A 27,680-nucleotide genomic window follows, 5' to 3' on the forward strand; every position below is an offset into this window, starting at 1 on the left:
CTGATTTTGTCACCTCATGCAAATAGGACTCCCAGTTTAGTTAGCATAATTAGAAATAGACATTTGAGAGCTGGATTCTGTCCTTCATTCCTTGCCCTTGTAAAAATAACATATCTAGTCCTCAGAGTAAAAAAGAGGCAAAAATGTGGAATGCAATCAGCTTATGAGTCTCTAAGTTACTTGCAAAATGTTTCTGCTGACTCCAGGTAGTAGGAATGTTTAGAATATTTCACTGTGGGTCTTGAAGTGGACAATTCTGGCCTTTTGGGTTCCTAAAAATAGTTATAAACACAGGTAAGAATTTAAATTGAATGTTTAAAAGCAGAGGTTAAAAGTTCCAAAAAGAAACTGGCCTAGGATTGTCATTGTCCATACTAATACTACATAATACAGCTGATCAATAGTTAAAAATATTAACTAAAATTAGCTTCATAAATTTTCATAACTATCTAAAGGTGCCTATAGAGAGAGAAAATGCTTAAGTATCTATTTTATAGGTACTAAAGTGCTACTATAGTAGTGATGGTACCATAGTAACATCATTGATCTCTTGATCTCTTGTGGAATCAGTTCCTCAGGGAACAAAAAATTTATTTTTAATGCTCCTATTAATTGCAGAAGCTATTTGAAAGAAAAAGAGCCTTTAATTTTTGAGTTTTCAAATATATTGTATTTTATTTGTAGTATAACATAGTGAAATGCTTCTTCATCTTCTGTACTTAAATTGAATTGGTGTGCAAATCCCCCAAAAAGAGGTAAAAGAAGGTAAATCTGGTGTATAAGACACTAGGACAGTATTATTGTGAGTGTGACTCTAGAAGCCAGAGTATACATAAGGAAAGAAAGAAGCTGAATATTATACTCCATTAAGAATGGGATCTGCACAAGGATGTGAGTTTAAATTAATATTTTAAGAGCAACAAAGCTGAGTTCTCAGTGCTTTCTGCATCTAGTGAGATGTCATAAAATAACTCCTGGTATGTATTTGACCTTGTGAGACTGAAAATCACTAATAGGAGCTGATTGACCATGTGGCAAAATGGATATAAAAACTATCTTTACCTCTTGTGGGCCTTTCCTGCCCATCAAGAAATATCAAGAATAGGTTTCTAGAACTATATTACAAAGAACAAGGGAAAACATCCTTTAATTCACAGATCATTTTGGTTTGAAATGTTGTGTGCATCCAGTCATCCTCCAGATAAAACAGACCTGGAAAACAGTGTAATTCCAGTAACTAATGTCAGCTGTTAAGAGCATGTCTGGTGAAACTGGACCCGTTCTTTCAATAGATAGGCCCCCAAACCAGGAGAAGAAAGTGCTTCAAGCTCCATATGCTTTTTCTCTGAGAAGTTTGTGAGGCTTGAACACATTATGGTGAGAACTAGTTATATCCTGGTGAAATGGATGAGTAATCACACCATCCTTGCAGATTGCAGAGGAAATTGTGGGCACCGCAGTATGTTGGTGCTGTCATAGGCACTGAGAAAACTTGGGTTTTCAAAAGTGATGTGGCTTCACCAAGGGTTGCATACCAAGTCTTTTTCAAAGCCAAAATTAAAACATAAAACTGCACAGTGCAGTCATATGCTGGAAATTAGAAATCTCTGGTTATCTGCATGCCTGATCCAGTCCCTGGAAAAAATTCATATAGCCCAGCAAAAACTTGGATGTATAATACAATCCAGCTCCTGAATAAAAAGCATTCATATGCTCTGTCCTCTTATCTGCCAACAGATTTCATAACCCTGATCTAATCAAACAGAGCTGTAGAGCAGGTTGCCTTATAGTCATGATCCAACAACTCCACTGGCTACAGTCTCTGCATTGCAGGAGGCTTTCTGGGTCGTTCTCTTACCTTGAACTTCTACATCTTACTCTGTTTTATTCACTCCTATTGCCAATGAGGCACTCCCAAGGCTAGGGGATATGTGGGTTGGTTTTGAGTGATAATGCTGTGGTCTGCATTGTGGCTCTTATTAAGGTTCTGTGTATTCTCCCATTAAGAGCTTTATTTGCCACTGCACACTGAGTAGTGAGTTGCTTAATTATTGAAAGGGAGATGTTCTTTGCAGGGAAAAACAGCTGTCAGTGGATGGGAGGTCAAGGCCTGTGTTCCAATGACCACTAGGCACTGACAGCACCTTTCAGCTGTCAGCCTGACACACTGTTTTGCTGCTTGTAGTGAAGGAAAGGATCTTAACCCAATTTTCTGCAGTTCCCTTATATCTCTGTATGACTTTCAAACTAAATGGTTTGATTACCTGAATCTGGAGCTTTCTCTTCTGCATCCAATTAAACCCTCTCTGGTAGGTGTGATGTTCACATTTGGACATAAAGGCATGTCTGAAATCAGTTTGGGTTGTAGGTTGATGGAGCAGCACATCTTTCTTTGCTTCCTATAGCCATAGTCCTTTCTTGTGTTGTGCAGGCACAGGACTAAATCCATGTCCAGATTTGTGTTCAAGGCAGTGGACCTATGGACTATTTATAAATTCAAAAATGTTGTTTATTTAATGATTTGTATGTAGGGCCTCAGAGAGAAAAGCCCAGTCTATGAGGGGAGCCTGTAGACTATGTGAAAACATAAAATCTGACAGTGAAGAAACTAAGTTGTATGTTTCATTAGTGAGCGGTTTGTAAATTTCCAAAGGGAACATACAAAGAATACTTACAAGAGCCTTAGTTGTAGATTTAAGAACAGAGGACATCAATTTCACGTTTATATTTATCTATATAACCTGAATTCTGGCTTTCCCAGGCCTGGCTGATTTCTGTACTGGGATTGTAGGATTAACCCTCACCCCCTCTGCTGCAAACCAGCCAGGCCAGTGGCTGCTCTAGCAGCACCATTACAGGAGTAGAGGATGAACTATGCAAAATTATTTTTAAAAGACTCCATGCATGTTTTTTGTTCTGTGTGTGTGTTCCCTAGGATGACATTAAAGTTTTCATGCTTAACAGGAAAGCATTTTCTCTGTGTGCAGACAGCCTTAAAGGGCTCTGGACATGAACAGAGCCCATCATTGATTAATATGGATAGTCATCTCCAAACTGATGATTGTAAAATCAGGATGGTATAAAAAGAACCAAAGGAAAAATCAACATATGCTGCTGCATTTAAAATTATTAATTATAACTGTATATCACCAGTAACTGTCTGTGTTCAGCCTACAATGCTTTCAGGTAAAAATCAATTCCAAGAACTTTATGAATCAAGTAGTCTTTACTGGCATGAATAAAAAGACTATAAAGTAAATTATTTCAGGGTGGATTCTCTGGAATAGCAAGGATCAGAAATGCATCTTGATCCTTCTGAGGTTTAGCATAAGAAGAAATGATAGTCACAGTATATTTTTATAGAGAGCCTGTGTGTACTGAAAGCGCTTAAAATTAATTTTGCTATGGAAAACAAGCTGTGCACGAAAGGTTTTGCTGCAAACCCACCCCCTGCCAAAAAAAAAACCAAACCAAGCAAACAAACAAACCAAAAAAAAAAAAAAAAAAGGGGGACGGACCTGCTAGAGAAGTCATCTCAGTCTACAGTATAAAGCAATATTACAAAAGTCCCTGTTTGTTTTTTTCCAGGTTTTCATAATAGGCTTGCCAAGATGTGACCACAGCAAATGGCCAGAGGCTGCTTTGGGTTTTTTCCATCTTCTCGGTGAGATGGTTACCAAAGATTCCCCTGGACTATTTAAAAAAAAAACCAAAAACAACAAAGAGCAGAAAGCCCACGCTGTTGGATGCCATCTGCTGCTCCTGTGCAGCAGTTTATTCCATTCCCTGCCCAGCCCTGGGCAGATGGTGTCCATTCCCTCCCAGCCCTCTCGAGGGACAGGGAACCTCAATGCCGCCTCTGCGCGGGGAATGAGGGATGCAGGTGCTGCGGGCTGGGGCGACCTGAGAGGAGGCTCCGGGGGTGATCCCCAGCCCCGCGGGGGCGGCCTTGTCCCGCAGCCCTGCCCAAGGAGCTGCCTCCCGCCTGGGCTGGGCCGGACAGCGGGGCCGGGCAGGTGCTTGTTGTCCCCGGCGGGAAGATGGAGGCGGCGGGCGGGGAGCGGTGATCGCCGCGGGCTGCGCCGTGAGTGTCGGCGGGGCGAGGAGGCGAAGGGACGGGAAGCGGCTGCGGGTCCCGGCGCGGCCCCGCCGCGGGCAGGGGAGGGTGGGAGCGGGTTTTGGGAGGTGGGGTTTGGAAACCTCTTCCACAGGCTGCCGCTTGCGATGACCCCGGGGGGAAGGAGGAGGCGGCAGGGGGGGATCGGCTCAGTGAATGAATGGGCGGCAGCGGCGGCGGCTCCTCTGCTCAATGGCTGCTGGGCTGATACGCGCCAGCCCCGCAGCCGGTGCCTCCCTCGCCCTCCCGTATTTTGTCTCAGGCTCGCCTCGCTCGGGGCTCCCCAGACATGTTCAACCAGCAGCAGTTCCAGCAGCAGCTGCTGCAGCTCCAGCACCTCCTCCAGCAGCAGCAGCAGCACCATCACCACCCTCCGGCGCAGCAGGGAGGCCGGTAAGCGCCGCTACGCGAGGCCGGGGATCCGGGGCCTGTCCCGGGGGATCGCTCTCCTCCGCCTCTCCCCGCTCCGTCCGTGCTCGCCGCGGCGGGGCCGGTGCGGCGCTGCCCTCCCCTGGCGGGGAAGGCAACAAAGGGAGGCGGGCGGGAGTTGGGGGGCGCGGGCCGCGATCGGGGCCGAGCCCGGTGGCACCGAGGGGCCCGGGGGTGTGGGAGGGAGGGCGGCGGCCCCTGTGGGGTCTTGCCGTGTCCGCTCAGCGCTCCGGGGGTCCCTGTCCGCCCTCCGGGGCTGGCGTCCCCGAGAGCCCGGGGGTGACCCGGGCAGTCCCTGTGGGAGCGCTGGGTGGGTGGGTGCTCCGAGCCCCTCAGGGCGGGCAGGGCAGCCGGGGCTCGGGGAAAACGCCTTCTCCTGCAGAAACGCAGCACTCAGCAGAGCCACCCTCAGCAGACACGAGCACTTTATTGTTTTATTGTTGAACTTAAAGTGTTTATTTATTTGCTTTCTCTGGCTGGGTCTACTGCTGTGGGTGCGATGATTGAACTTATTTCTGCAATGGCACCAGCTCTAAGGCTGAGCACGGTGGGGCAGGGACGGGATGGAGAAAATTGTGTTTTGTTTGTGAAAGGAGAAAGAACATTTGCCAGAAAATAACCACGGTTTTCCTAAAAAATGCAAGATGTGAAACAACTTAAATAGGAGCATTTGTCCCCGATGAACTGAGATCTGTAGAACCAGCACAAATTCTCTGAAATAATGCATCCATTTGCAGTTACTGTTATCTTTAAAGACTTATTCTTTGCAAATTCAAAGCAATGGGATTTGAATTTAGGAAGAAATTTAATTTGTTATTTAAGGAATTATTGTATTACTTTATCCTTATAAGGCATTTGTCTCTGAGGTAAGCGTGGGAAATTTTCTGTTTTACTCAAAATATGAACCTGCAAATCTTTTTACCATTTTTATATATTTTATGCTATAAAAAAAGCTGCACTTAAAATGCCAGTAAGGGGTTGACTGCTAGATAGCACGCTGCATCTTACACCTTTAAAAGTAAGATTTTTGCAGTATAAATATCTCTGCTCAGAGACTGGAACAATCTAGAGCAGCAAATGTGAAGATGAGCTGCTGTGAATTCTGTTAAAGGGGTTGGGTTTTTTTGTCAGGGTGGATATTTCGATCCTGTTTGTACCTCTCTTCAGTTCTGTCAGATTCAGCTGTGTCAGCAGCGTGCATAGAGGTGGGCCTGACCTTGCAATCGCCTCAAGAAGTGCCTGCCAGTTTCCTCAGACTTTTCTCTCACGTCTGCTCCACCCTCCTTAGAACTGGAGAGTTCTTCCCCGCTGCTTCTTCCTCTTCGTGTTTTAAATATGAAGGCCGTGCTTTATTTTTCCATCTGGTTCTTGCAGTTAGGGGGCACCATTGACAGTTCTGACCTGTCTGGCTCCGTGTGGGAGGTGTTGATTTTGGGAAAACGAGCTCTAAGCTACTGCAAAAACTCCCTGTTTTTTAGAACTTTTTTGTTGTCGTGTTAAATGTAGCTGCTGATCTAGATCACTCATTTCTCCTGACGGGTGCTGCATAATTCTGTAGAACCGCAGTCAGCTCCTGGGCTTTTTTTGTGCTGCTTGGGAGGCTCTATGTGGGCTTGGTGCTAAGGAGTTGTCTCTGACCTCAAATTCTTTGATAGACAATCTGTCAGCTTTGGAAATTCCAGGAGAGTGGAGGAAAGAGGATACAGTGCCAGCGCATGGTGTCTTTTCATGCATGTATATCAGCCTTTCAGCCGTTTGCCCCTCTGTTTTATGCCTGGAATGGAAGGGTACAGTTTTTATTGGGTTTTCATGATTGATGCCTTTTTTTCCAGGGGTTTGCCGCCGCCGCAGCAGCAACAGATGCTGAGCTTACGGGCAACAAATCAGCCATCGCTGCTCAGTGCCAATCCTATGCTTCAGCGGGCCTTACTCATGCAGCAGATGCAAGGTACTGTCGTTATGGGAAACGCTTACTTACTGGAGTTATTTAATCATCCTCTTGGACTGAAACCATACCATGGCTATTTCCTGCTGAACCAGTGCAGTTCTTGTGCTTGGCAGTTCTGTTTGTTGTCTTCTTTTTTTTTTTTCCTTCCATCTTCTCTTTAAATTACTCCCTAGTCCTCAGAACAGAGGCTCTTCAGTTGTTGAAAATCACGTGTGCCCAGCTGTTCACAACTGGGAATAGCACTAGGAGGTATCAGGTTAGATACTGAATACATTCCTTCCCTTTTAGGCATGATGGAGCCAGTATTTTTTCATCAATATATTTAGATAATATACTGAGATTTTGATTGTTTGTCTTTCTTGGTTACAAGGTTAAGGCCATTTATTTAATTATCTGTTATGTACACACTAGCCTTGTTTGCAGTAGATTATTTTCTTTGTCCAGAGTTAGTGCAGTACAAACAAACACAGTATATTAAGGCAGAAGATGGTTTGGGTGTCAATTGTATTGTGAAATTTTGATTCCCTGAAATGACTGTAATTTCTATGGTGGGCAATATCTCTGTCTTTCCATTATTATGTTTCCACAAGTGGATTTTCCTTTTATTTTTGTGTTTTCAAAACAAATTATGAAGCTGCTTTAATAATAGAATTGCTAATGTAAAGATAATAGGAATAAAGATATGTTTTTATTTTTTGTTCATGTCTTAACCTGACAGTTCTTTTCAACACAGAAAATCAGTACCTGAGATAGTTTTCAAGTGCCTAGTCTAGATTAATGCCTGCAATTTCTACCTTGCCTGTGAATCATGTCCAGATGTGAAGACAAAAGATTTATTCTGCATGTCGTTAACTCTCCTTTTGTTCTCCCTTGCCCATTTAATGAGAGGGCTCTCCAGTGACTCCAGTGGCTCTCCACAGACCTCTCTCAGGTTGAAGGGAAAGTGACAGTGAGAAAGGACCAGCCGTGCTCTGATGATTGGTGTACATATATCAGGAAAAATTGTGACTCCAGCCTTCAGTCAGTCATGCTCCTTCTAGATGTGTTTGCAGCTGACGTTTTTCCCTGAATCTTTTATTGAGGAGTTGTATTTAAATAGTGTGCCAAGGCCTTGGGGCTAATTAGATAGAGCAGGATAAGATATGTTAATGAGCACTTTACATGCACTTTATCTTAGTGTTGCTCCTCTTCACCTCTCCATGGAGTTGTGACTTCTCTTAGTCACCTACCTCAGGTAGCCACAGGTAACATGGAATATGATTGCCAGTGTCCATGTGGCCCTTTTTAGGGACATGAATTTTTTGGCCATTCAGGTTTGGGTTACATGTAAGAATATCTGATGCTGTGCCATTTCTGTCCCTGGGAAGCATCAGCATAAATAATTCATTGGCTGTGTGTGGCTTCAGCAGTGGGAATAGGAAAAGATAAATACTTCAAAATGAAACAGATGTGTGGTTCTTTAATGTTGTCAAGCCAAGAGCAGAAGATGATTTCTTCTGTTAGATTTAATTTTTTTTAATATAGTTATGCCCTTTTACAGTAAGGGATTATATATGGGAAGTAATAATAGATTAGATTGGTTTTCAAGACAAACATAGGGAGTACTTCCTATTGTGTTGCAGGCTTTTAGGAGTGTAGCTTGGTTTTTCAGGTGTTGGGTGCCTGTTTCCAAACTTTGCTGCCCTGTTTTGACAGCTGCTAAAAGGCTGGAGTGTGCACTAATTTGAGTGAGGGAGAAAAAATGGCAATTTAAGTCCAGGTTCCCTGAATGATGGATGGTTTCTGAGGGTACAGCTGAGGCATCTGGGCTTCTCCATTCCCTCACACCTGAAATGGGAGTGACAAGGACTGTCTTCAGAAGAAATTTTTGACACTTGGTTAATAGTCTGTGGATGCTGAACTGTTCAGAAAGCAGAGCATTATAATTGGAAATGGCAGAGTCTCAAGTGTCAGAGTTGAGGTTGACATGTTGAGCTTGCATGACAACCAGGTGGCAGAGAGGACTGTGGGATTTTTTTTTTTAAAGTTTGGTGTTGTTTTAAATGAAATGCTTTTAGTGGCTTGTTTTAAAGAGCTTCAAGCTATGGTGTGGGCAGTCAGCTGCACAAATGTGGGGTGAATTTTCCTTTTTTACAGAGAATTTTTGTAAAACAAGACCTTGTTTGTTGCAAACACGAGTGCTAATGTGCTCGGATCAAATAATTGCTCTAATGATCTTTGCCTGGAGTGGCAATTATAATTAAATAGCCTGATCCATAGTAATGGTTGCTATCACATCAAATCATTCTGTGTGCTGAGGAGGGCAGAGCACAGAGCACCTCTGCAGTGCCCAGTAAAGGACAGGGTCTTGTGTAGAGGAGCCCTTCCCCACCTGCTGCTTGTTCAGGTGGAAGATTTTCTCTCCTTTGCACAGCACAGGGTGGTGAAACGCTGTGTTTGCATTTATAGGAAACCTGCGTGGATTTAACATGACGGCGCCAGCACTGCAGCAGTTCTTCCCTCAGGCTACAAGACATTCCCTCCTGGGGCCGCCGCCTGTCGGGGTCTCCTTAAAGCCGGCTCGGCTGGGCTTCCCCAGCCTCCCATTCCAGCGGCAGAACCGGACCTTCCGCAAGGTGGGGCTGTGCTCTCCAGCCGCTGGGGAGCTTTGTGCTCCCGTTACACTTGCAGTTGTTGAGTGCACAGTAGGCGGAGTACAAAAGGGAAGGGAGAGAGCCTTACAAAGAAAATAATGTTTTGTGCCATGCTGCTGACACAGAAATGCAGAAATCATTCCATCCCGAAGGCTTTTGTGGTCCATATTTACATTTACAGTGCAAAAGTTTCTTGTCATTACTTGCCCAAGAGAGAGAATTCTCCATGATAGAACTGTTTAAACCTGGGGTATAAAAGAAGCCTTTAGAGGTATCAGCTTAAAAGTAATTACAACAGAAGAAATCCTGGCTAAGTGCTTTGCTGTTCAATAGCAGTTTATTATTCCCAGACAAATTGCTCCTACTATGGACACTCTGCCTCTTTGGGCTGTTTCCCACTTTTCAAGATCAGACTCGTATTTTTACTTGTGGATTTTGTAAAATCTACAGTTCTTGTTTTGTGAAAACCTTTCTCACTTTCCATAATTAAGACCTCTTTTGTATCCTGGAAATGGTTCTTGGGTTGACTGCTACTTGCCTCCTCTTAGATTAGCTTTGGCATATTTCATCCCATTCTGTCAAAAAGATGTGGTGGATAAGGTAAACTCGCAGTCTTGGACTCTATAGTCAAAAGAAGGGGAATTATTTTGGACAATCCTTTTCCCTGCCCAAGCACCTCTTGCCAGAGTTCCTCTAGCATGATCCTACCCTCTGCAAGCAGCTGGATTTCCTACAGCTGCTGCTTAAAGCTCTGGGGACATGTCCTGGCTGCCTGTGGAACTGAAATACCTCGCTCTCTTTGGCTATGTAAGCTTGCCTTAGGTGAGGCAGTCCATTGGGAGCCATCTACTTCTTTCCATTATCACTGGAATTCTGTTCCTGCCCCACAGTAAAACTGGTGCTTTAGGCAGTGTGTGTTAAGGACTGGGAGAAGGCAGTGACTCTCTGCCCATTGCAGGACTTCCAGAGGGTTCCTGACAGGAAGCGGGAACTGGATCCTGGTTCTTCATCTCAGACACAAGGTGATGACAAAATGGAAATTGCAGAGGGAATGCAAGCAGGGTCAGAGCAGAACAATTCCTCACCATCCACAGGTAAGGGGGAGCCTGTAGTGAAACAACTGCTTGCAGATATGATAAACATCTCTTGACTAGTCGTGCAGCAAAAACTGGAGATGATTTTAGGCTTAATCAGCTATGTTTCTTTCTAATTGTAAATACTTAAACTGCTTGTGATAGCCTTGCTATGTGCTTCATGTACCACTTCTACCTGATTTTTTTTTTATGAGCCTCCTCGATTTCTCTTGCATGGATGCCTCTCAGAAGTCCCTTATGACACTGAGCTCTGTTTAAGATGGGGAGGGGAAGAAAACCAGTCTGAAATTAAAGCTTTCACATTGCCTTACCCATGCTGAAGTCAACATCTCATGCAGCCAAACACATCAAGCAGAACCAGTAACAATCAGCTAAGAAAAAGATGAGTTGAAAGTCCTGGTGCCCCACTTGTCAAAACAGAAACTGCTGGCACTGAGTATCTTGATGTCAGATACAATACAGATGTGGGAATGTCATTTCTGACTGAGGAGTGCACGATTTAAAACTGCAGGCTTTGATGAGGTTGTGACCAGGGAATATGCAGCAGTGAAAACTGTCTTATTAACTGGTTGCTGTCAGTAGATGTGCCACCTTGGCTTATATTAATGTTCCCATGATCATGGCTCTTGTCACTTAGGTACAGGACTGAGACCCATTTAGTAGATACAAACACATATTTCTTTTTATGATCAACACCTCATACAGTGACATTGCAATAAAGCTCAAATATTTGAGGTCATTATCTAACCTTGTCATAGCAGCTCATAAATTCAGAATAAGCAAGTATTTAGTACTGTTTGCTCTAACAGAGCCTCATTGGCATTTGCTATTCAGATATGGAACACGCCCAAGGTGGCATGATCTGTTTTGCTAAGGAAGTCTCCTTCTGTGTTCCTGCAGAGCCAAGAACTCCAGCAGAGTCTGTGTTGAACACTGAGCCTGCAGCAAAAAGACTGAAGAGGTATTTATTGAATGGGGTATTGATATAGTTACTGAGTTTAGAATTGTCTAATTTTATTTTCTGATAATTAGGGCTGTATACTCTATTGGCCTGTTGTCTAGCATGTAAGAGGTATTTCAGATACTTGTGAACAGCTTGCTTCAGAAAATCTTGTGGTGCTTGCTGAGATACTGGGTGTTGTGGGGTCTCTGCTAGGGAGAGAATGAAAAATGAGAGAGGCACCTCCTCTGGATGTGCAACAAAGCTGAGTTTGTTTGTGTATTCTTCTGCTAGGATCCCTATAAGAAGCATAGAGGTTCTTTTCTATTCTGGTGTATTTCTCCTCAGTTTCTTCCCTAAATGTCAAAAAAGAAATGAGCAGAAAGGGTAAGAAAGCCTTGGAATATATTAGGTTACAGTAGGTGTACAGGAGGGTAGTTTATTTTGAGAAATGATAAAGGAAAGGGAATCAATAGTATCCAAGCCTGTATCCATGAGCGTTGAGTTCTGCATCCTTTCTGCAAAGGTAGCCTTGTGTCTGTTGGGTAAAAATAGACAAAGGCAATCCTATTATCCCCCAGGGATGCGGCCTTGGCAGCCCCATCCCGGCCTCCGAGGGCGCGGCAGGGACAGGCAGGGCTGCATTGCCATCTAGTGGGAAGGCACTCGCGGAGTTCCGCTGCCATCTGCACCGGGCTGCTCCTCTCCCAGAGCTGCCGCCCTTGGCTGGTGTGGAGGGAGAAGAGGAAGGAGTGAATACAGATTTCTGTAGGCACTGACTTGAGAATTCTCCAGCATATGTTAACGAGGATGAGTCAGGACTCCTGGGCCCTCTTACCTTCCCTGACAGGCGTTCGCCGCCTGCTTTTGGACAAGTTTCCTCACCTCGCTGTTTCCCATCTGTAGGTTACAGATTAATGCATAGCTTTAGGGGGAATATTCCAGGATTACATTATCAAGGTAATATCCAAACATCAAAGTAAAACATTAAAGAGTGGTAAATATTGTGTGCTCAGGGACCGTCGTGAGTTATGGACTCTGATTAGCAAGAAAGTGAATAAATTCAATTAAAGCTAGGTCGAATACATTTGAGTGCATGCTTTGTTAATCTGTTTGCCAAAGCTAATTTAATTTTAATTACATTAATATTTAGCAGGGTATTAATCAAAGTCCTGTTACATGCACTGAAAACAAGAATCAAGTCTGAGGAATGACAGCTCTCACTGCAGCAAGCCAGCTATTAGGAAAATTCTTTCCTAAGCTGCAGTTAGGGACTGCTAGATTTGATGCATATATTATGGCTGGTATTTACCTAGAATAGATTATTCCTTAGCTTTTTTTTTTTTTTTTAAGTGTTTCTAGTATCTTCCAATGAACAGATGAAGGATCTGTGAAAAAAAAAATTTCCCTGTTCTCATACTGCCCTTCACAAATGAGAAGGGCATTCCCCCCATCTATGTCATAAAATTATGTTTCATGCTTCATTGTTCCATTTCCCTTTAGCCAGAAATACCAGCCTCCTTCTACATTTCAGGTTTTTCCCACTTCTGCCTTTGCTCCTATGTACCATCTGTACACCTGGAACAACATCCTCGTTCCAGTGCAGAAAGCACTCATGATCTTCAAATCCTCCTTGAACACCCACTTCTAGCATGGCATGACAAGTATCTGTAGAATACCATTTTCTCTTTAAATCATGCTCATGGTGGCTTTTGCTCCCTTAGATCGCTCCTTAGGTTTGCAGTTCAGGCTGCAAACCCTCGCCCTGAGTGCTGGCACCATCTGTGTGTGGTACCGTCAGCGTTGAGCCTGCTGGCAGCACCTGACAAATAATGTTAATGCCAGTCACTCTTGTTTAATTCGTGTTTGCAGTGCCCAAACCCTGCTGCATATTTATAGCTGTGTAACCCAGTTCCCTTATCACTTATCAATCTGATGAATTATGCGGTGTGCGTGCGCGGCTAACGGGACGCGCTACCTGCGCTATCCTCTGTCCTGCTGGTGCAGAAGGTGCTGCTCCCTCTTGGCACAAGGACACCAGCAGGTGGGAATTTGAGCCGCCCTCAGAGCAGACAGTCAAGTCATGGTGGAAAGTTAGTCCTGACAGAAAAATGGGGGATGTAGAAAGAGACTGCAGAGAACACTGTGTGCCCTCTGGAAGTCAGACATTTATTCTCAATAGTCCCCTCAGGAACGCTTTTCTTCTTAGGAGATCACCAAAAGCAAGGCCCTTTTGATTTGCATTTTGTGGAGTTTCACCTCCCCCACAAGCAGAGCTGTAGGGACTCTGAAATGAAACACGACTGGTATGAATAGAACCACAGGCAGCTGTGGTGAAATCCCTGTAAAGGCACCATGGAGAACTCCTTCAGTGCTAATAGGTCTCTTCTCTCGTGTACAGAGCAGCCAGGAGCACTGTCCAGGTGTTGCAATTTCCCTACAGGTCACCAGTCATGACAGGAGAGAGCTCTCAGAGAATATTACTAAGAATAGTTCTCTTCTTACTCTTACTGAGAATATTTCTTGTATGAACTTAATTCCCTTCAGGCTTCTTGCAGGAGAGGGCAGCTAACCAAAAAATCAGTTGTAGCTTTCTTGTCCACATTATTGCTGTTTCTGAATCCGTTCTAGAACACCCACTCTACATTATTTTATTTATTTCTGCCAAATTCTTGCCTGAAATACCACTTCCAGTAGCTTATTGATTTGTGTTTAGTGGAGAGTGTGGTAGGTTAGACCCCAGCCTGTGCCTTGGTGTGCCTTTTGAAACTCGTGTCTGTAACATGGCAATTAAGGTAATTTTCTTGATATCCTTGAAGTGGGACTGGCGAGTCTGCGTTAGAGGATGCCACAGACAGCAAGAAAGCAGGAGTCTCATGCACCCATGTCCAAGCTGATGGTGAGTTGCTGAACCCTGTGATTTGAACTTTTAGGGCTCTCCTTGGTGGAACAACACCTGTAGGTCCCATGGATCTACAGAAATGTTCTTCCCCCAGTTGTACAGGATGGGGAAAACAGGAAAAAAATCTATGAACCAGATACAAACTATGTCCCCTAATATCTGTTACCTGCCAAAGGCAAATGATTGGATGTTTCTGTCTTAATTATTAAGGATAAGGAGAAAGGTTTGTGAACTGGCTTATGGCCAACAGTGCTGTGAGGAAAGCTCCCTGACTTCACTCACCTGCTGCTCTGTTTTTCCTGTCATTGCTGTTTTGATTTAAGACTGCTAAAAGGTAAAAGGACTCTCCCTTCTTAGGTACAGACAATGCAAAGGAGTACCCAGCTGAAGATCTCTCCAGAGAGAGGAAATTCTCAGAGGAACCGAAGGCTCCTGAGGTGAGCAGACACCGCTCCATGCAGGGGTGGTGCAGAACATACAACCTCCCCCTCCATCCTGGAGAAGCTCGTTGCCACTGGGAACCAGCTGGCACCCACGTCTGGAGCTCTGTCTCCTGCTGTAAGCTGTTGTCCCTGGCAATAAGGCATAATATGTCTGCAATTAGTGCACAGTCTGCTCTGACTTGCTGCTTTTGTACCTCTGCTGGCCCGTTCCTCACCTACTGCTGCCTATGGATGGGGCATTCATTAAGATTTTTGTATTCAGCTGGAAAGATGGAAAGGTGAATTGAAAGAGTTACTTAAACTCTATGTGTGGAGGGCCATAGCTAAATACATCTTTCATATTGCTAAAGAGCAAGTGTAAAAAGATTCAGGTGGTGTTAAAAGATTCAACCTGAGAGTCTTTTGCATGAAATACGTGGCCCCCATGCTAGATGTCAAATCAGGACCTCAGGCTGTGTAAAGCTGTGAGCAGACAAAGATTTAACCTCAGGTGTGAATCAGACTTGACAGTCTTCCATAATTGGAGACATTTATTGATGTGATCAAATGTATCATCCTGCCCATGTCTGAGTTCCTGACTCCATCAGGTGTTGTGCTGAGTAGGCTTTAGTTTTGCTGTGGAGAAAAATGAGCTGATTGTGTCCCTTAGCAACAATTGTTTGTGGCTCCAGTCCCCAGAGACTGGATCATACAGTGGCTGCAGAGGCTGCAGAAGCAACCATCTGTGCTAATAGGGCTGGTGCTACGACACAGGGACTGCTGATTTAGCAGCCTGGGGAGGAGTGTGTATGAGAGTCCTGATCAGCCTCCTGTGGGCTCAAGCTTACGTGCATTTTCCTAAAGGGTAAAGAGCTTGGGTGACATACAAAAAGCAGGTGTAATTTTTATTCTACTGAGGGATTGAACTTAATGTTGACTCCTTCTTTTGACAGGTGTTGAGCTCTGGAGGTTCACTGAAAGTGACTATTCAGCAGAGCAGTGAGAGCAGAGCTATCAGTACCACAGCTCTGAAACCAGGGCACTGGGCCTGCGACGTGGGCACAGCTGATCCCAACCCAGAATCCGTCCTTAAATTCTACTGTTACATCTGCAAGACCAATTGCTGCAGTCAGCAGGTAAAAATGCACAGGTCTGACAGGGTGGTCAAGAGATGGGAATTAGAGGGCTGATCTCTTGTTAGCAAGGGCTCATGTTTTAGGAGCAAGGAACATAAGAAATGATGACAAGTATGCAGAAAAAATAAACCTCTCCTGAGAGCTGGCAGGCAAGCTGCTAGAGAGAGAATGTGGGCGGATCCACAGGCAGCCATGCTCTTAAGCTTTTATATTTCATTGTTAAACAGCAGTCAAAAGAAAGGAAAGCACAGCTCATACCTATTATTTTCTGTGTTTGGAATACATTTAAAAGGATTTTTCTCCTAACCTCTCTTTCAGAATTTCCAATCCCACATGGCTGGAATTCAGCACCAGCAGCGACTTGGGGAGATTCAGCACATGAGCAATGTTTGTTTTGTTTCACTACTGCCCATGGTGAAACAGCAGAAGGTGCTAGCAGGAAAAGATGGGTAAGTGTTGGTCTGCAGTAGAAAATTGGATCTGAGTGTGGCCCTACATGGGTTCTAAAATTTTTCACTGCATCAGGATGCCTGTCAGTTTAAGGTAAAGTACAAACCCCCTCTGGTTTCAAGAGCCTTAATCTCCTTCAGGCAACTTTCTATCTTTCTGAAGGATACCAGAGCTGACTTTGACCTGTGTAGTTCTTAATACAGTAGATTAAGTAGGAGATCTGTTTTATCTGGTGCATTTCTGTCAGCACAAGCTAAAGCAACCTGTAAGTGGGTGAGAAGTAGAGAAGATAAATTCGAGCCTGTAAAGATAGGAATTGTGAAGAAAACAATGCCAGGGACTGATTGCTACCTGCAGTATTCCACGGAGAATGAAAAAGGTGTGACTTCCAGCTCTGTCTGTTGTCACTTCAGAGAGACCCAGCAGCGGTGGTGTAACACCTGCCAGGTGCATTTCACAGGGGACCTCATCAAACATCGCAGGACCCAGGAACACAAGGTAACAGCCATAGCATGGACTTCATTCTGCACTGACCTTTTGTCCGGGGATTAAATGGAAGTGTGTAGCACCTCCTGCTCCCCAAGCAGCAAAGGAGAAGTGACTGAAGTGGAGGGGTGCACAGTAAGTTCTGCCAGTAACTCCCTCCACAAGGGCACTGCAGTGCTACCCCCTGCTTCTGGCGTTGTTGGAGCTTCCAGTTGTCATGATGTGTCAGTGTGGTTGACTTTTATTAAGAAATATGGCTTAGCATGCTCACCTAATCAATGGAATGGAGGAGTTGGTGGGCAGCCTCTTCAAGCTAAACTTCAGGCAGGCCAGCATATTTGTTGACTTTTAGGGAAGAAGGGAAAGAACACCTATTTTAAGACACGCTTATTTTGCTCTGCATGTTTTTTGTCCTTTTGGTGGATAAGAGTTAGGGAGCCCTTTCTCCTGAAGAAACTGTTTTTCTGTGTGGTCTCCCAGGATGCAGGGCTGACTTTGTTTCAAGATTCATCTGCATTCCTCCAAAGCAGTGCCTTTTGTGAAATGAAATTGTCCCTCTTTCCTTAGCTGGCCAAACGCTCGCTTCGTCCTTTCTGCACCGTCTGCAGCCGCCACTTCAAGACCCCCCGCAAGTTTGTGGAGCATATGAAGTCCCCTGAGCACAAACAGAAAGCCAAAGAGGTAATACTGCCTGCATGGAGAGCTGTGCAGGTCTGGAGGCAGCCACACTGTAGAGCAGAATAACTTTCTGCTTTCCTGACTACTAGGGGGCTGAAAGGAAGATACACACTTCTTCCAACCCTGTTTTAATTTTCATCTTTTGCTGAACTTCAGTTGTTAGTTGTTGTGTGAAAAAGGGAGGTGTTGGATGTGTCTAGAAGTAATAGAGCTTTATGCCCCTCTTTCAGTCCCTTCTGCTCATCACATACAATCTGTCCTGAGTCTGGGCTCTTCCTTGGTTAAATGGTGAGTGCAAAGTTGATCTGATCTTTCTTTTCTGTCCCTTACAGGTTAGGCTAGGAGAGAAGGAACTGGGGAGCCCAGAAGATTCAGAGGAGTTGATCACTGTGGATGCTGTTGGCTGTTTTGAAGATGATGATGAGGAAGAGGAGGAGGAGGAGGGAGGAGCTGGTGAGGAGGAAGACCATGATGTAGTGCTGATGGAGAATGAGGATTCTGCTGCCAAACAGGTATGCTATGCAACAGGAGAAGGAATGACCTATCTGAGAATCTGCTCTGGGATCCTGTGACTTAGGCTGGTTGAGCTCAGGCTTTCAAGAGTCTGCTCAGTCTTGCACAGCAGGAGGGTGGGACTGGAGGGCTCTTCCAGGGCACAGGGTGATGTGGAGGAGAATCAGGCACTGTGTGTGGGATACATTCAGGTGTTTCTGCTGGGCTGTACAGCTTCTGCTGTCTTCAGATATTAACCTTGTTGAGGAGCACAAAGCAGTATTGATATAGTCTCTTTGAACAGCCCAGCAGTGGCTGGGTCTGATAGCAAATGTGTAGAGGTTTATGTTGACATTCCCAATAGAGAGCAGTTACCAAGAAGGAGGTACATGGCTAAGCTCCTTCAAGCTTGAAGTGCAAGGAGTGATTTTAGCCCTTGTAATGAAGTGGTCTGCTGACATTGGGGTTTGCATCTGCCCCTGATCAAAGGCTGTGTAACTCTGTCACTGGTATGTGAATCTTCTGTTTTGCTCCCATTTTTGCTTACCAGAAAAATGCAAGAGCCTGACAATTGCCATAGATACAGTAGGCACTAATGTTCTTTCGGTTTCCAGACTGGGCTGAAGGAAGTGTCTTTGGAGGATTACGAAGGAAGTGAGAAGTATTGTCCAGACACAGCCTATGGTAAGCAAGCAGAGTTAAGCACAAAGGGCCACAGAGCCTTCTCTGGCCACATGCTGTATCTGTAGGAGAGGATGGTCTCTACCTACTGTTGTAATAACTTGGGCCATGGTGCTCCAGCATCTGCATTGGACTGGTGCAGGTCACTGCTGCCTGGAGAAGAACCTCTCCTGAAAGCAGGATGTTTCTTTATTACTGTGTGATAAAACATGAGGATGTGATTGATGTTTGTCAGCTGCCTTTTGCTTTGAAGAAGGATTGAGAGCCAGATACATTTCTAAGGTAGGACATGGAACAAGCAGGGCAGGAGTACTGAAGAAAGTAGGTAGCAAATGAGGGATGCTCTGGAAAGATGGAGTCGGAAAGCATATTGATTGGAATGCTTTCCAGCAGAAATGCAGCTTGCAGAGAGATACTGAGCATCACTGACAGTATCAAACTCTCTGCTAGACCCAAACTGTGCATGTTTCCTCCGCTTCAGAACCCCCACGCTGTTCCGAGCAGTTCCTCAGCCGTGCTGCTGGCCTGGTGGGCAGTGGCTCCTCCAGATGGCCCTGTCTGGTCCCCACCCTGTGAGCGACTGACTTCAAACCCCTAAGGGCCACTGGTGTTTGAGGAGGGCAGCTCTGCAGAGGCTGTTTTGTGCCCAAGGAGAGCTCTGTTTACACGGATCTTCCATATCGCTGTAACCTTCCACTATCGTGTGGCAGATGGAATAATGATTCATGCTGTGAATGTTCTCTGCGTGTTCCTCTTGCGCGCCTGCTGTCTTCTGCTTGGTTTGATCCCATTACATTAGATCACATGTTCTCTGTAGTTTTCCATTGTATTCTTTTCTCCCTTTTTCCCCCCTTAACGCTCTGTGTAGTTTCTTTGCTCTGGCAGCCAGATTTCTCTCTGAATATCAACCACAGCCATTCCATGGTAAGATGAGATATTCAGCAAGTCATCTTGCAAATCCCTGATTAACAGAAGCAAAGCTTTCCACCTCTCCTCCTTTACTCCCATCCCCCTTCTCTTTTAACATGCTTTCATTATTTGAGTTCCATTCAATGTGATCTGTGATTTCCCTTCCCCTCCCGTTTCGCAGGCCTGGATTTTCTGGTCCCCGTCGCAGGTTACCTCTGCAGGCTGTGTCACAAATTCTACCATAGCGACTCCGCTGCCCGGCTCGCACACTGCAAGTCCCTGATGCATTTTGAGAACTTTCAGGTTAGACCCTTTGGCGATTGCATGGCCTGGCATTTGTTTCCCCCGTGCGTGTCTCTCCAGTGAATCCACCACGTTAGCTGTCTTGTCTCCAGCTCATTTCCATCATCCTTGGTGTCCATTATGCTGTAGCTTTCTCCTGGTGTGCTCTGTCTTTGTCTCCCTTGGCCCTTGTAGATCTAAAACCAGTTAAGTCCTGCTTCCCAGCTACTGCTGCTGTCATCTTTTTGCCTGTTTCTGGCTGGGAATCTTCCTCAGAGTGTCCGCTCTGTTTGCTGAACCTGTGGAGTCTGTCATTTAGCCTAGGCCTCTTCTCTGTTAGATTACAGGTTGGTCAAGGTGGGATTGAGCAGGAGAGAGAGGCTGTTCCTTGTAAAGAAAGCTGGTGCATACGCATCTCCAGGTGTGATACTGCAAGAACAGCTCCTTTAGCCAAAAGCGTGGGTGTGATTCATCCAGGAAGAGGCCTGGTAAAATCAGATACCTTAGAAATCTGAAAATTTAACATTACAGACTCTTTATGTGATAGAATCTACAAGCTGGTGAGAGTCCATTTGTCCCCAGGGTCAGCCTGCAAGAGGAAGTCTGTCTGTCTATCTGTCTGTCTCTCTCTGTCTGCTGCCCTTTCCTAGAAACTCCTTAGCACAAAGCTCTGCAAACTGATGCTGTTCCTTTGCTTTTCTGGCTCCACCTAAAGAAGCCATATTGCCCCTCGCTGCTTTTGTATCTAAAGCTTTTCCTACTGGGCTGGCCTGGAATCTGCCTCCGTTGTTCTGTCCTTGTTGACTTGCCAGGGGGTAAGGGGCCTGGATTAGTACTTGTAGAGGGTACACAGGACTTGCACTGTTTCTGCCCTATCCCATGACCACTGCCTGGGCCCTCCTGTATGGGAGAGCCCAATTCCCTGTCCTTGGCAAGGAGGGAGGCTCCCACATCGACTTGGTCCTCTGCCTGCACCCACAAAAACTGCTGTACTTCCCTACCACCTTTTAAATAGTGTTAAAAAAAAAAAAAAACCAAACACACATACATACACCCCTAGTCCCCAAAACTTCATGGTTTTCTTCTAGTCTTCAGCCAGAAGAAACTATTCCCAGTCAGCCATCACTGCCTCCAGGAAGGGGTGGAGTGCTTTAGAATTCTGCCAGCACTCAGAGCAGTGGATTTGGAATGGGAGGAGACCACAGCTGTTCCTTCATGGTTGCTCATCCTCTCCCACTCCTGCAGCTAGTCATCTCAGGAATGAAGGAATTGGACTTGCTGTTTTCCTGGCTTGTTTTAGATCAGCATAGAGTGAAACTGCAGCAGCAACCACTTATGTCACTCTTTTGGCCCACTTAGAGCTGAAATCAGATGCTCTTCAAATGCATGCCAGAATGACCTGGGGAGTTCGTGAGGAGTCCAGACTTACATGTCTGCAGGCAGATAACTATTATTCTTGGCTGCCTGGGTGCCTTGGGATTGTCACAGTCTGAGTTAAATCACTGCCAGTTGCTGGGGTGTTCTCAGCAGAGTAGCTCAGCAGAGGTTTTCAAAGCAGAGAATTGTGTGCTGTTGAGACAATTTACAGCATCACTCTGGACACCAGTTTGCATGCCTGGACCTGCTTAGGTTTGGGTACGGTATGGCTCAACTGATCCAATTCCAGTGTGATACGATATTGTTCATATCCCTCTGTGAGGACAGAGGAGGAACAAGCCTGCAGTGATAAATTGAATTACAATGTAAAGCTGCCTGTCAGATGTGCTGTAATTCCACACTGCAGACCGGTGAAAGGCATTGTGCTCGAAATTGTTTCCTGAAATTGTCAGGTGTAATGCTAGTGCCAGTTCAAAGAACCCTTTAGCAGGCAGCTGAAAGGGAGTTGATTATGAAGGGAACTGCTGTGGGAAAGAGTGAACTTCAGTTTGCTCCTTTAGGTCACATCTCTCTGGGCACTGAAGACTGGGTTCCTGCTATGTGTTAGCTAGCTACAGTGAGTTGTTTTCCTGAAATCCCGTCTAGAACATGCGTAGTAGCCATTTTAATCTCTTTACAGACCTCTACTGGTTCATCATGATAGTGAGTGCAAATGAGTCCTTTTATTGATGATATGCTTACCTTTACTCTGTGCAAAACCCCAGTGACTTGTAACGAGATATAATGGATATGATATCGTAGCCTTCCTGTCAACAGTTCCACTGACTGTGCAGATTGTATCAACAGAGTGAAGAAATACAAAGCTTTCAGCTTAAGCCTTGCTTTGGCTGATAAACATTAAATCACAGCAGTAGCTGAGGGCTGTGCAGAGCCTCACATGCCCAGGGTGTGTGTCCTGGCAGTAGCTGAAGCAGGAGCTGTCACTTGCACTGTTACATCTACAGAGTCCTGAGTCTGACATTAACAGTTGCCAGATCGTGATTTCTGTCTCGGGAACCACAGGTCTGCCATGCACTCGCTCAGCATTAAGTAATGCGAGAGGGACTTCAGTTTTTAATAAACTTTTCCTCACAGGAGCTGACCTTTCTCTGTTGAGAGCCTCAGCAGCCAGGCCAGGAGCTGCTGAGATCACTTTGTGCCCCTGCCACTCACCACTGTTTTTGTACAGGTGTTCCTGGACCAGCTGCTGCTTTGCTGCAGTGACAGGAGCTGAGCCGGGCTTCTCTCTCACGTTGGTTTGTTTGTATTTGCAGAGATACAAGGCAGCAAGGCATCGTGCCACAACTGCCTACCCCGAGGCTCCTTTGCATTCCCAGGGCTCCAGCTCCCAATTGCTGGATGATCCAAAACAGCCTCTTGCTACAACAGCACATACCAGCAAGAAGATGAATGATGATCATGGGATAGATAAGGAGGGCACAGAGCTGTCAGCCCTGCAAGAACAAACTTCAAGGTCTCTGGAGGGTAAGGGTGAGCTGGCCACCTCTAGGCCAGAGGGCAAGAGCCTGGCCAGTGTGACTGATGATGTGTGTGGTATCATGGTTGTAGAAGAAGAAAGTCTACAGGACAAGTCCACTGCCACTAGTGCCGACTGCCAGTTCTCTGAGGAGAGCCACACCGTAGGGGAGCCCCTGGGACGTGAGGAAGAAGCCAACACAGCCAGGCAGAGGGCAGGCACAGAGGACCACCAGGATCCAGGGAGTGGAGGAGGCTTAGGACAGAAGGAGGCAGCAGATGCAGGCCAGGAGGCAGCAGCAGAGCCTTCCTCCCTCGCCAAAGGTGAGACAGGCGGTCTCACCTCTGCTGGGTGCAGACGCTCTTCCAGGCGCAAACCCAGATAGAGTGGCCTTAAAGGAGAGCCCTTTACAATATGATATTTGCTGGAAATGTTTATTTTCTGAGTCTTTTAATAGAGCAAAACCTTCAACTTTACTGCTGTTTTTATTTTAAGAATAAATAAGCCTGGCTTTAGCGTGTCTAATACAGGATAGTGTTGCTTATTACTTGTACAGTTGGGATACAGCAGTTATGTGGAAAGACTGAGGCTTGGGATTGTTGAACCTGAAAGAAGATGGTAATGGGATTTCCATAGGGGACAAACGTCACGGAGTGATGGATGCAGATTTAAGAATTCTTTGTAGTTCCTCTCGTTTCCTTTCCAGAGAAAATGTTTATCTCTTGAGACTCTGCTGAATTCTGCTTCTCAGAACACTTTCCTTTCTAAGATACACACTGTTGGACAAGCAGTCTTGGACAAGTCCTAAGCTAGGCAAAAACATGCACCTTGGTCCTTTGTTAATACCACAAGGCTTAATCCAATCTGTTCTCATAGTGGAGACTCTCAGGAACAAAGTTTGTTTCAAACTGATTTTAATAAAACGGATTTCTTTTAAATAACCTCTTTTAACTTTCCAAAAAACTCCTTTAACACTACATAAGTAGAACAGTAAGACTTGCTTCAAAAGTGCTGGCTCTAGGACATACTGACAGGATCACAAAGTACAGAGCAAACCTCTCGTGCCTTGTCAGAATGTGCAGGGAGGGCTCTGCTCTCTGTTGCTGATGCTGTGGTGGGGGCTCACCCTCACCAGGCTGCTCTGCCTCTCTCCACACCTTGGTCCTTAACGGCAGCTGAAGGAGTGAGGCAGCTCCCAGTTACAATGGTCAGAAGCATCACCCTGGTAGCTTGTCTTATCTGCTTGGAATGGAGTGGGAGTGTCCAGTGATCTGGAACCACATGCCAGTATTTCATACATCACAGTTAATGTGACTAAGGGAGAAGAAGCTGTAGCTTCAAGGCAGCAGCTACCCTAAGCCCTCCTCAGGGCTCAATCATCTTCTCCAGTGTCATTACACTTAGGGACAAGCCTGGAGTCAGGACAGCCCCTGCCAAAGGGGGTAAAGCCATAATACTCCTTGTTGGATTTAAGAAAAAGAGAGCAGGGATAATTTTTTCCACTTTGTGAAGAGGGCCTGCCTGCAAACTACCTGCATGGGCTCAGGTTTCCTACAATTGGCTCTAACCAAGTGTGAGTGTCAGGCTCATGTTGGGGAGCAGAAAGAACCAGCTCTCCTACAGCCACCTTTGTGCTTCTGCACCTGTCTCACAGCTAAAGGAAAACAGAACATGGAGATGAATGGCAGGATACAACACAGAAAGGAACAAGTAACAGAAACGAGGCACCTCTGCTATTCAAGTTTTACATTAAATTGGTGACCAGTAACTGTCCTTTAGCAACACCAGCTGTGTGTGTGGTGGGACTCTAGGCAGGAGGCTGGGATCCCTGCACATCAGCTCCTGTGTTCAGCTGCTTGCTCTGCTGCTGGAACTCCAGCCGGGTCTGGCGGTTGGACTCCAGCAGTTCCTTCAAGCAGATGTGGAGGTGATCGTTCTTCTCCTCCAGGTGATCCAAGCAGGAGTTTATCTGGTCCAGCATGGAGTTTATTGCTGCATATTCTAAAAGCAAGGGAGATGAGAGACTCAACAATGCAAGTACAAAGTCACTGCAGTCAGAGCAGGCAGCAAGAGCTCTGGCAAAACATGCCCACAGCATTCTGGCTGTGCCTTATTTGCCCCTGGCTGGGTGAACTAAAATGCAACTGAATCCTGCATGTGCTCTGTTCCCTGATCAAACTAGGCCAGTGGGAAGCTGGAACACTGGTAACAAGATCTAAGGCAAGGTACCTGGGCAGTACAAACCCACTGTGGGCACATCTCAGATCTCACACACAAACAGCCAGCCACAGGCTGAGCGCTGACTGCAACAGTACCAGGTAAATCCCAAAGACAAGTCAGCCTTTTCAGCTGCCTTTGGAATCCCCTTTCCTGATAGTACAGGCACTTTGTCAGCATGTGGTAGGGTTTGTTTTCTGTGAACTGGGTAAGGCTTCCAAGCTGGGATGTGCTTCACTCAGGCCTGGCTGGAGTCAGGCTGGCACAGCAGTGCAGCCATCCTGGCTGTGGCAGGAGCAGGGGATGAGCCCAAAGGTGCTGGCAGTGGCACCATCATTTCCACAGGAAGGTAAGTGTTGGGCACTGAGTTCAGCCACAGGATTTCCATGCTCTATTAAGGCTTTGGGTACTTCAGATTAAGCCTAGACTCACTGCAGACAATCCTGGCAGTTGGTTCTCTAGGTAGTTTCTTATTCACAGCATTGTTTCAAGTGCAGCAGTGTGCCTCAGTGCAATGGCATTTCACAGTGGTGTGTGTTAGCTCTGTTACCCATCTGAAGAGTGCTGTGCTTCTGCAACTCTTGCTTTTGGATTGCTCCAAGCAATATTCACACAGTCCTGAAGAACAACAAAAACCCAAACTGAAAAAAGAGACAACATAAACTGCAGAGGTTATTCAGGACCCCTGGGGGGCTGCAGGGACCTCCCCCAGATGGAGCCAGTGGCATGTTCCTTTCTGAAGGCACAGCTGGGAGGCAGAGCTGGAGCTGTGACCTGTGGGCTGATGTTTGTGAGGGACAGGGAACGGTGCCTGTGTGGGTGGGACAAGCCCAACCTCATGGGCTGGGGCTGGCTCCTCTCCACTCTGAGCCCAGCGTGATACTCACAGTGCCTGGAACGCTGGGCTGAGCTGAAGGACGTGGGGAGAGGAGGGAGGATGAGGATGTGCTCTGGGCACCCTAGGAGGGTCAGGCTGTGCTGAAATCCCCCAGACCAGCTCTGCCCTTCTCAGCTGCCCCTTTGCCAGGTCCAGGCACTGCCATTTCCAGCAGCTTTAAAAGAACTGTGAATATTTAAACATTGAAGTCATTTGCATTATTAATAGCTAAGAAGTTTCACTATAAAAAAATAATTATCCTCCTTTTCTTATAATCTTATAACTTTGGAGCTGTTCAGAGTGTTGCAGCCTTTAATTCTTTGGAGAACTGTGTAATGTTGCATTTGAGCTCATTAATAAAAGTTTGGCCTTGTAGGTATGCATAGAGGTGGCACTATGAGCAATAGCACTGATGATGTTCTTGCATTTAAAAATCAATCCTACAAACACATGCTTTCCAAAAAGGTGGCAGGTACCAATATTTTTCAAACTATCAGCATTTTTCAAGGTATGTGAATTACAGCTTTTCAACTTGGTGCACCATATTCCAATGAAATGGTGAGCAGATCCCAAGCAGACATGGTAACTACTTCTGGCAAGGGACATTCATCAGCTTGGAAAGAAGCTTGTAATCACAACAGAAGCTTAATTCTCTCCATGCCTAAAACTGAAATGAAGGGTATATAATTTCTTCAGCTTTGGGAAATAAAAAAAATTTACCCATTTAAAAATAAGTTGTAAAAACCTTTGATTGTTTTCCATTAGTTGCAATCTTGGTGGATTTTTGGGAAATATAACCGCATCCTTATTGGAAAACCACTGAGCAGGAGCATGGCAATTGCATTAACTCCTCTACATTCTTACAAGCATAGTTGACAACAATCAGGTTTCCTACTTGAGGTGAAGGAAGAGATCCCCAGCCTCAGCCCCACTAGACCAGGAAATAACAGCAGCTCTTTAAGACCAGCACACAAAGCCCAGTTAATTACAAGCTGAACAACCCAATTATTTAGGATGTAGATCCAGTTTAGTGACTTTCTCCATCACATCCCATGTGTCTCTTAGCTTTTCAAAAAATATGAAATACAAATCACTGTGATGATGCAAAGCAGTGAACACACTTTGAGATGTGATTGTCCTGTCACTGCAGCTAGATCCCAGATATAACTCCTAAAATCACCTGGGTGGGTCACATCTGGGAACAGAATGTTTTGGGAAACAGCAGAGCCCAGCTCCACCATTTTCAACAGAAGAGTAGCAGTGTGCTTACTCTGAAAGAATTCCAGTTTTATGTGACCTCTACGTCCACAATACTGCTCTGCTGTCGTCTCACTTTCTCCACGGGCTGGTTCTAACCGGACAGGGCAGTATCAGAACCAGCATACCCAAGGGCAAACCCAGGCACTGCGGAAATGCCCCGAAGTGGAAGTTGCCAAGCTGCATTAAATTCCTTTTTTCCATGCATGACTACTTCTCCAGAGCTGCCCACATGATCTGCCCTGTGGTTTCCGAACCTGAACATCCTCTTTCCTGACATCAGCACCCCGTACACCAGCAAAAGCACAAAATAATTTTTTCACAGAAGAAAAAATCCATCCCAGGGCAACACGTAGGAGCTGGGTGTCCCATGGCTGGGTGGGAATCAAACCCTGCAGTCTCCCAGCCCCACTGCCCTATAGCGGGTACATCGCTGGCACTGGGCACCGCTCCGGCAGAACATCTGGGCACACCTGAGCACATCTGGGCACACCTGCGCTCTGCCTCCCGCAGCCCAGGGGACCGGGCCAGGCCATCCTGCGCCACGGGTTCCCCTCCGAGATGGCGGCCCCGTTCTCCCCCACGCACCTTCCTCCTCGAAGGTGTCCCCGCCCTCGTCGCCCTCGTCGCCGGCGCCGCCGCCCAACACGTGCGGGTCTCCGTTGGGCCCCGACATCCCGCCGCGCCCGCCCGCGCCTCGGCGCCGCCAGCACGGCGCGCCCGTGCACGCGCGGGGCTGCAGCCAATGGGAGGGCAGGGCGCCTTGCACGTCACGCGGGCCGGCGCTGCGGTGATCTCCGTGGTTAGCGCCGAGGGCGCGGGGCGCAGGCGCGCGGG

At 46.0% G+C, this 27,680-nt stretch overlaps 2 protein-coding genes across 5 annotated transcripts; one reads left to right on the forward strand and one right to left on the reverse strand.

The window, feature by feature from the left end:
• Positions 1 to 3,589: 3,589 nt before the first annotated feature.
• CIZ1 (CDKN1A interacting zinc finger protein 1) lies at positions 3,590 to 23,295 on the forward strand. Of its 4 annotated transcripts, none has more exons than XM_074556657.1 (17): positions 3,590 to 4,084; positions 4,380 to 4,510; positions 6,379 to 6,494; positions 8,943 to 9,109; positions 10,086 to 10,221; positions 11,122 to 11,182; positions 13,981 to 14,060; positions 14,421 to 14,500; positions 15,439 to 15,621; positions 15,940 to 16,070; positions 16,485 to 16,569; positions 17,125 to 17,238; positions 17,568 to 17,747; positions 18,342 to 18,411; positions 19,499 to 19,620; positions 22,290 to 22,500; positions 22,585 to 23,295. In XM_074556657.1, the coding sequence occupies exons 2-17, from the start codon at positions 4,407 to 4,409 to the stop codon at positions 22,875 to 22,877; spliced, it is 2,133 nt and encodes a 710-aa protein (XP_074412758.1). In that variant the 5' UTR covers positions 3,590 to 4,084; positions 4,380 to 4,406; the 3' UTR covers positions 22,878 to 23,295. The 4 variants fall into 4 exon arrangements, with proteins under 4 accessions (XP_074412758.1, XP_005490626.2, XP_074412760.1 ...); XM_074556658.1 differs by having other exon boundaries at positions 3,591 to 4,084; positions 22,290 to 22,489; positions 22,585 to 22,757; XM_005490569.4 differs by having other exon boundaries at positions 22,290 to 23,295.
• BBLN (bublin coiled coil protein) lies at positions 22,959 to 27,595 on the reverse strand. The gene is made up of 2 exons (XM_074556660.1): positions 27,432 to 27,595; positions 22,959 to 24,493 (listed from the first exon to the last, which is right to left on the reverse strand). The coding sequence occupies exons 1-2, from the start codon at positions 27,517 to 27,519 to the stop codon at positions 24,300 to 24,302; spliced, it is 282 nt and encodes a 93-aa protein (XP_074412761.1). The 5' UTR covers positions 27,520 to 27,595; the 3' UTR covers positions 22,959 to 24,299.
• Positions 27,596 to 27,680: the final 85 nt, after the last annotated feature.

Source organism: Zonotrichia albicollis, chromosome 21 (genome assembly GCF_047830755.1).
Source record: "Zonotrichia albicollis isolate bZonAlb1 chromosome 21, bZonAlb1.hap1, whole genome shotgun sequence".
Lineage (NCBI taxonomy): Eukaryota > Metazoa > Chordata > Aves > Passeriformes > Passerellidae > Zonotrichia > Zonotrichia albicollis.

Bases quoted from the DNA above. Each gene is read 5' to 3' on its own strand.
- CIZ1 (XM_005490569.4), top strand. From the start codon at position 4,407: ATGTTCAACCAGCAGCAGTTCCAGCAGCAGCTGCTGCAGCTCCAGCAC. The intron at 14,061-14,420 runs GTGAGTTGCTGA...CTCCCTTCTTAG, and splicing joins CACCCATGTCCAAGCTGATG to GTACAGACAATGCAAAGGAG. The intron at 15,622-15,939 runs GTAAAAATGCAC...CCTCTCTTTCAG, and splicing joins CCAATTGCTGCAGTCAGCAG to AATTTCCAATCCCACATGGC.
- BBLN (XM_074556660.1), bottom strand. From the start codon at position 27,519: ATGTCGGGGCCCAACGGAGACCCGCACGTGTTGGGCGGCGGCGCCGGC. The intron at 24,494-27,431 runs GTGCGTGGGGGA...CCTTGCTTTTAG, and splicing joins GGACACCTTCGAGGAGGAAG to AATATGCAGCAATAAACTCC.